General features: G+C 41.9%; 1 protein-coding gene across 1 annotated transcript in view; it reads left to right on the top strand.

The window, feature by feature from the left end:
* Nucleotides 1–1,293: 1,293 nt before the first annotated feature.
* The window catches only part of TRDN (triadin), a 169,204-nt gene continuing 162,666 nt past the window's right edge, over nucleotides 1,294–7,831 (top strand). Inside the window, exon 1 of the mRNA XM_083497781.1 lies at nucleotides 1,294–1,815. Coding sequence (XP_083353907.1) covers nucleotides 1,794–1,815 — 22 coding nt within the window. The 5' untranslated portion in view covers nucleotides 1,294–1,793. The remainder of the gene's footprint in view (nucleotides 1,816–7,831) is intronic.

The raw sequence follows: 7,831 nt of genomic DNA, 5'->3' as shown, positions 1-7,831 counted from the left end.
GTGTGTCTTATGGAGCAAAAAAATATGGTATGTTATGGTATGTGAGATCGTGTAGTAGTAATAATAATGATGCTGATGATGATGCTGGAGCATGGGCTTCTTTTGTGTGGTCCAGGGCCCAGGGTTCTTGATGGCCTGGAGGAAAAAGCTGCACCAGACAGGAGAACCACTTATACCACATTAAAAAGAGAAAGTGCATTGACAGAAAAGAGGATGCACATTTGCACAAAAATACACATGCAATGTGTGCAAATTTAGAAATGATTGCTATTATTTAAATAGAAATATCTTCCCATAGAGCAGATAACTGTGACGAAGTTATCTGCATGCCTCGTCAGTCTACTTTCTAGGTGCTTACAGCTGATGGGCAACTCAAGGCCCTTGCAAGCCTCTCTTTGTAGGGTTCTTTATCTTTACACTGAACTTGGATTGGACATTTGAGGGCTGCATGTTAAAAGCCCCTCAAACAGAGGACTGTTCTCTGCAAATAAGGACACATGGCCACCCTAGTGCTGCAGCAGATACTATGCAGCTGGGGTAATAATCGTATTGGGCCACCTCCGACTTCCTTGCCAGAAAGGAGATAGTGATAGAGGATCCAGCTAAAGTTTTCTAATTCTGCAAAACTCGTATGAAGTTGCAATATAATGAATCAGCCCATTTGTCCATACAGTCCAGCCTGGTCATTGACCACAGTGGCCCTCCAGAGTATCGGGACAATAACTTTGCAAATTCTTATTAGCTACCTGGGATCCTTTTGTCTGCTTAAAAGCTGAACACTAGACAGCCTGTATTTTAATAAGGAGTTGTATGCATCTATTAACACCCTTGAAACTCCATGTTTTTAATACAAAATACCTTAGGCATAAGTGCACTTGAATCTCAAAGAAGTCACTGCTTAATATTTTTCTGACTGCTCAAACATTTGTTAAAATGCATACTAGAAGCTTATACGCTGTCATTCTAAATATGAAAGCTCACAGATTTAAGGATTAAGTTGCTGGAATAGATGCACTCTTGGTCACATCCAGCAGGCTTCTTCTTATGAACTAATGCAACAGCCACAACTGAAGAAGCAGCAGCAGAAGGTAAAACGGTGTACTTTGGTGATTTTAAGTGTCCACGGGCCATTTAACAGGGTGAAATTTACCTAGGTTTGTTTTCTTCTTTAGTCATTGTGGCTGCCTTCATAGCACCCTCCCCAACCCAAATAAGGCCCGGAAAGAATGTGCTAAGAGTGTGCTAAGAATACATTTGAGCTTGGTTGGATAAGATTACAGTCAAGTCTATATTTCATATTTTGTGACCCAGACCTCAAAAGAACTGTAATAATATTTAAGAAGCTGCAGGGGCTTAAAACAGTTCTTTTTCATTCCTTTGTGCTGCTGCTGCTGCTTTTACCTGCTTTGCTGTCTTATTTGGGTCTGGACACTTACAGAAAACAAGGAAAGAGTTGGTCCCTGAACGTGGTGCCTAGGATGCCAAAAAAGCCGCGCTAGAGATTTGCTGAGAGCCACGGCTATTTTTGTAAGGAGCTGATACTTTAGTCTGGGCTGCAAGCATTGCCTTGGGAAAGGGGTTAGTGTCTTGGGAGGTGGGGAGGGAGGGCTTCACTAAGAAGATAGCTCAAAAAGAAGAAGAAAAGACCCCCAAAGAAAAATCAGAACTGTAGAGGACTTCCCACCCTTCAATTTGCCGTCTCCTGCAAAAGTCAGCGCTGACCCTGGTCACATCCTCTCAGCTGCCAGTATAACTTAACCTTTTTCACCAGAGTGTTCCTTGCCGTCACCATTATGACAGAGATTACAGCAGAAGGTACTGTAACAATCTTGATGTTCTAATTGCCTGGAAATAAAAAAGATTTCAGCCTTGACATTTTTTAATAGACTCAGCCTGTGAGCATGATCTCTGGCTTCTAGGGAATTGCAGTTTTTGCTGTAGGGCGAGTTTCAAGGCAAGAAGTTGCTCTTCTACGGCAGCTGGAATTTGTACTAGTTAGTAAAGCTTGATCATCATACACCTCTAAAAATAGCCTTGGTCACATAACCTCAGCAACGCTCGCTTAGGCAGAGAGCGCAGAGATTAAAGTAAGGAGAAATAAAGCATCTCAAAACTGGACGTTGCAGATATAGATACGGTATATATAACTTGTTAGCTTATTGTTTGGTGCTCATGCTTTTTGTAGGAGCTACACCCACATTTGTGAATAAGATTTATTTTTCTTTGAATTTGCCTTTCACCTGCTGAAGAACTTTTTTTTTAAGAGACCACATTACCTTGTCTTTCCTGCTTCATAAATTCCATTTTGCATCTATAAGTTGACAATGTGCCTTTCCACACATTGCTGAACATCAAAGCTGAGTTTGCCACAGAGCACACACTCTGCTTTAGTTGAGATTCCTACATTGCAAGGGGCTGAACTAGATGACGCTCAGGGTCCCTTCCAACTCTACAGTTCTATGCTTCCACTGGGAGATAATCTGATGAGTAAGCTCCTATATGATCACATGTTTTTAGGTTCTCTTTGCACTGCTCATAACTTTACATGTTTAGGTTAGTGATTAAAAATAACCTGTTCCATAAAATATGATGTGTGCACCTAAAAAAAAGTAGAGTGTGAAGACAAGTGATGAGGTACAAACTGATTTCAGCTTGCATTTAAAGGGGAACTCGCCTTATTTGCACTTTCAGAAACAACATGCAAACTGCATTGCCAAATTCAGAAATGTGTGAATCTCAAAGAATGGCTGTGTTTTAGTTAGTATATTGTTTCTGAAAGTGTGAATAAGGTGAGTTCCCCTTTAAATGAAAACTGAAACACAGCCATTTTTTGAGATCCACACATTTCTGAATTTGGCAATGCAGTTCTCTAGCCCAGTAATGTGTACCAGAATGTGTGGTGGGGTAAAGCATGCAGAGCAATACATATATTAGTGAAAGCAACATACAGAAATGCTTTCTATCAGGAGAACTTGCTTTGCAAAAATGTATATGTTGGGCAAAATTGCATACATTAGGGGGAAATCACACTAAAATGCACATGGAATTTCATGAACTTTTTTAAAGAATGTGATGCGGAAATGTAGGGAGCTGGACTGGAAAAACCTAGTGAAACCAAAATGGACAGATACGTCTTTCCCTAGTAAAGAAGCCCTTATCTCTCTGTTTCTCTCTTATCTGTGTTGGCTGACTTACTGCCTAGCAGTTATGGAATACTTTTACAGTGCCATCCTACTCATGTCTCCTGAGAAGTAAGTCACATTGAGTTCAATGGGATTTGCTGTCAGTTAATGTGCATAGGCTTGCAAACCTTAATTTTAAAATGTGCCTCCCAGAGCAGAACTTGACAGGACTGTCCCTCAAAACAGGAGCCCTCCCCTCCACCCCGTCCCATTTCTCCATATTTAATCCAGTGCAGGATGAAGTAGATTGAGCAAAACACTGGGATCCTAACCACCGAGAGACGGTAACTTAAAGATATGATCAAGACTTAAAGATAGCAGACTGTGCCATAATGTGTCATATCAAATTGAAAATAAGTTCAGTTCTTGATACAAGGCTACACAATATTAATCCTGGAAGCCTTAAGCAATTAATACACTTTTAGAGTCCCTTGAGAACTTTGCCTAAGCAGCGGGTAAAAAGAATGAGATCTGATCCTATAAATAAAGAAATGGTTATCTGGGAAATATGAATAGTTCATGAATAATTTTAATATGTCCTGACCATTAATATATACAAATAACATTTTATCCAACAGAATGAAAAAGGGGAATCTTCCCCCCCCCCCTTAAAATGCAGGCTTTTAAAAATCAAATATTCAATTTTACAATGGAATCTAACACTAGCCTTTTCCATTGTGGATCATTCCATTTTCTTTCCCCAAGCTTATTACTGTGCTTTTTTATATAAAGAAAAGTCTCTCAGATAATATTCTGTGCACTTTTTATTCACCAAACCAAGGCACTGTGCCCCAAGTCACTGCCGTTATTAATTAAATATGAAAGCAAAATATGCTTCATGTAAGAGGATTTGTGTTAAGCATTATTAGGGACTGAATCTGTTTCTTTGTTAAGATTGCAAAATTAATGGAGCCCAGGAACCTTTGCTCATATTCATAGTCAATAGTACATTTCCTAATAGCATTGCATAATAATAATAAAGCTGATGCAGTTATATATTTTCATCAGAGGTCTCCTGGACCTACATAGCGTTTGTGGGAGAAAATGCAGATGAAAAGTAAGAGTGCGGCAAGAGGGCAGAGGGACAGGTAATTTTCATAAAAAATACTTAAAGTTATTTCACTCTAATAGCTTATTTTTGCATTGCTGACTCAAGGAGGCTTAGGTTTACGGACATTTTTGAAGAAAGAAAGAAAGAAAGAAAGAAAGAAAGAAAGAAAGAAAGAAAGAAAGAAAGAAAGATGCTATTAATTTTATTCATGAATAGATTTGGAAGAAAGTGGCAAGCACTTGTTCAAGTGACAACTTGAATTAAATATGGGGGGGCAGGTAAGCCCTGCCCCCACATAATCAGTAACAACACGTGACACACACCCACACAATTTGAATGGCAATGCCCATCAACTGGGGGGGGGAGCAGAGGCAGCCCCCTCAAATATTTTAGGGGGGGCAAAGTAAACTCTGCCGCTAGAAGTTGGCTCCTATGCCAGCAGCTATGTTTATAGAAGATTGTGGACCACTATGCAAACCCGCTTCCTAAAGCAGAATGCTGGCAAGTCCCATTGTCAGAACACAGTTCTCTACCCGCCAAATTCTAGCTTGTGGGTTGACAAGTACACACACACATGAGTTGCTAAGCCAGAGGCAAGATAGATTTGAGCAGAAAGGAGTCTGTGTGTCTGTTTGGCTCTAGAGACATCCTTTTGCTGATCTCTACTGTAAAGCATTCCCGATGTGCCAGCTCTGTAGACAGTTTGACTTTGTAATTCCTATTCTAACTGCTTGTGGGTCAAGGGAGAAGCAGCAATTCAAAAATGTCTGGAAAAATGGGAGTGCTGTTTGCGTTAGATAAAACTGACATGGAGGGACACAAGCATTCAGTTGCTAAAAAAGGGGGGGATTCTGGAAAATGTAATAAAGTGTCATATCTGAGTGATCTTTAATTAGAGTAAAACAAATTGTAATTAAGTATTATTTCTTTTGTTAAAACAAATATGTTGGGCATTTGTACAAGGTGAGTTATTTTAGTATCTGCATTGTTAATTTGCTTTTGCTTGAATCTTGCAATTAGTAATTTAAAATCTAAAGCTTTGATTGAATGTACTGGAAGATGGGCAGGATATAAATGATGGGAAAGAAATGTGTCTTTTGCACTGTAGGCTCGATTCTGCTGCTGCAACTTCTGTTAATTTGCACCATGGAGAGTATGGGAGGCCTTTTGGTGGCAATACATTTCCATTTCAGAGAAGTGTGAATTTTGGCATATAGGTTGCACCAGATTTTCAAAGCTATTGGAAAGATATATATTGATCCCAATTTTTTTTTTAAGTTCCAAGTAGTTAGATCTATTAAGGTTTAAACACTGGCTGTGTGTTGCATTTAGGTCTCTAAGAACCATTAGAACGTAGGATGCTACCACTGGTCCATTTAGCTCCCTTGTCTTCAGTGAAACTTAAAGCCTCTTTGGGGTTTCAAATAGTGGCCTTTCCCAGCCATACTTGGAGACACCGGGGATGGAAGCACTGTCTCACAAGCTGGATATGCATTTTTGTTTTATTCTTAGATGCATCTCTCTGTCTATCCTTTCGTTATATACTGACAGCTGCACAGGTATCATCTAGGCCAGGGGTGTCATGCCAGACTTTCTGCAACCAGGGCCCACTTGAGAAAGCTGAACTAAGGCCTACCAGTCACAAAATGCTGCTGCAGAGTGGAGCCGGTTACTCAGTGGTGTGTATCAGCAATAGTTTTCTGCTGATACGATTCCTAAGAACATAAGCGCTGGTCCACCTGGTCCACCAGCCTGTCCTCATGGTAGCCATAGAGATCCCTATGGAAAGCCTGCAAGCAGGTCAGGAATATAACAACAGTCTGTTCACCTGCTCTGAACAGATGTTCAGAGCCCACATCATTTTAGGCAGAATTTGTCAGTGCAGAGGTTTTGAATGAAGAATTTTCTTTTCTACTTTCCCCTTTCCCTGAAATTCCTCTCAAAGTATTCACCTTTCTTTTCTTATCCCCTTCTCTTTTCATGTGTAACTAGCACCCATTTCCTCCTTCAAAAAATGTCCCTCTTTCCCCCCTCCTCCCTGCTCCTTTTACGTCCACTTCTTTCCTTCAACAACTTCCATTCTTCTCTATTCCATTCTTCTCTATTCCACATTTACTTCTTTATTTATTTTTAAATACAGTGGTACCTCGGGTTACATACGCTTCAGGTTACAGACTCCACTAACCCAGAAATAGTGCCTCAGATTAAGAACTTTGCTTCAGGATGAGAACAGAAATCATGCGGTGGCAGCGGGAGGCCCCATTAGCTAAAGTGGTGCTTCAGGTTAAGAACAATTTCAGGTTAAGAATGGACCTCCGGAACAAATTAAGTTCTTAACCCGAGGTACCACTGTACTAAGTCTTTCACATTGCCTTCAATGCCCTGTTCTGGCCCTTTCTCCTGAGGTGGCAGGCAGCTGAGTGGGAAGGAAGGAGAACCGCTTTCGGTGTGTCTGTGTGTAACAGAGAAACAACATGTAGCAGCCTGGCTTTTCCTAGTCTTCTCCCTCAATCCACCTGCCCCTCTCTTCTCTTTCCTCTCCATTCTTTCACTATCTCCCCTGCACAGCTTTCACTCCCATGCATGCCTACGTACTGTACATGGGGGCAGGGGGACTGCTGGTGTTGGCATTGGTAAGTGGTAGGTCACATGCTTTGGATGCAGAATGTGCCAAGTTCAATCCCTCCAGGTATCACTAGGAGAGAACCCTAGACTGAAATCTTGGAGAACTGTTGCTGGGCTACAGCAATGGTCTGGTTCAGTGTAAGGCAGCTTCCTGTATCTGGGGGAAGATTTTCACTCAGTGGTGGAACAACTGCTTCACATGCAGAAGGTCCCAGGCTCAGTTTCCACCATTTCCAGGTAGGTTTGGGAGAGACTCTTGTCTGAAAGTCTGAAGAGCCGTTGCCAGTCATTGTTGCCAGTACTAAGCTAGATTGATCTATTGACTGGCTCTTGAGAGCCAGTGTGGTGTAGTGGTTAAGAGCGGTGGACTCGTAATCTGGTGAACGGGGTTCGATTCCCTGCTCCTCCACATGCAACTGCTGGATGACCTTGGGCTAGTCACACTTCTCTGAAGTCTCTCAGCCCCACTCACCTCACAGAGTGTTTGTTGTGGGGGAGGAAAGGAAAGGAGAATGTTAGCTGCTTTGAGACTCCTTTGGGTAGTGATAAAGCGGGATATCAAATCCAAACTCCTCCTCCTCCTCCTCCTCCTCCTCCTCCTCCTCCTCCTCCTCCTCTTCTTCTTCTTGTGTTTCTGTGTAAACAAAAAGCTGAAAGGAGGGTGGGTTGCAGTGCTGATGCCCACCTGAAAGGGGGCTGAGGGCCACCCATGGTCCCTAGCCCACAACTGAGAAGTGCTTATCTAGTTGCTGTAATAGAAATAATTGAGCAAGATATTATGCCTAGAAGACCGCTTCTGTGACATTACCACAAGAATGTTGGGACACACATGTTACAACCTGTCTTCCTGATGAGGACCACTGTGGTAAGGGCCTTCTGGCAGTTCCCTCCCTGTGAGAAGTGAGGTTACAGGAAACCAGGCAGAGGGCCTTCTCAGTAGTGGCGCCCACCCTGTGGAACATCCTCCCTTCAG

Source organism: Podarcis liolepis (genome assembly GCF_965112155.1).
Source record: "Podarcis liolepis genome assembly, chromosome: 3".
NCBI classification, from domain to species: domain Eukaryota; kingdom Metazoa; phylum Chordata; class Lepidosauria; order Squamata; family Lacertidae; genus Podarcis; species Podarcis liolepis.
The sequence above is the reverse complement of the archived record's forward strand: the minus strand, read 5'-3'. Positions and strand labels throughout refer to the sequence as shown.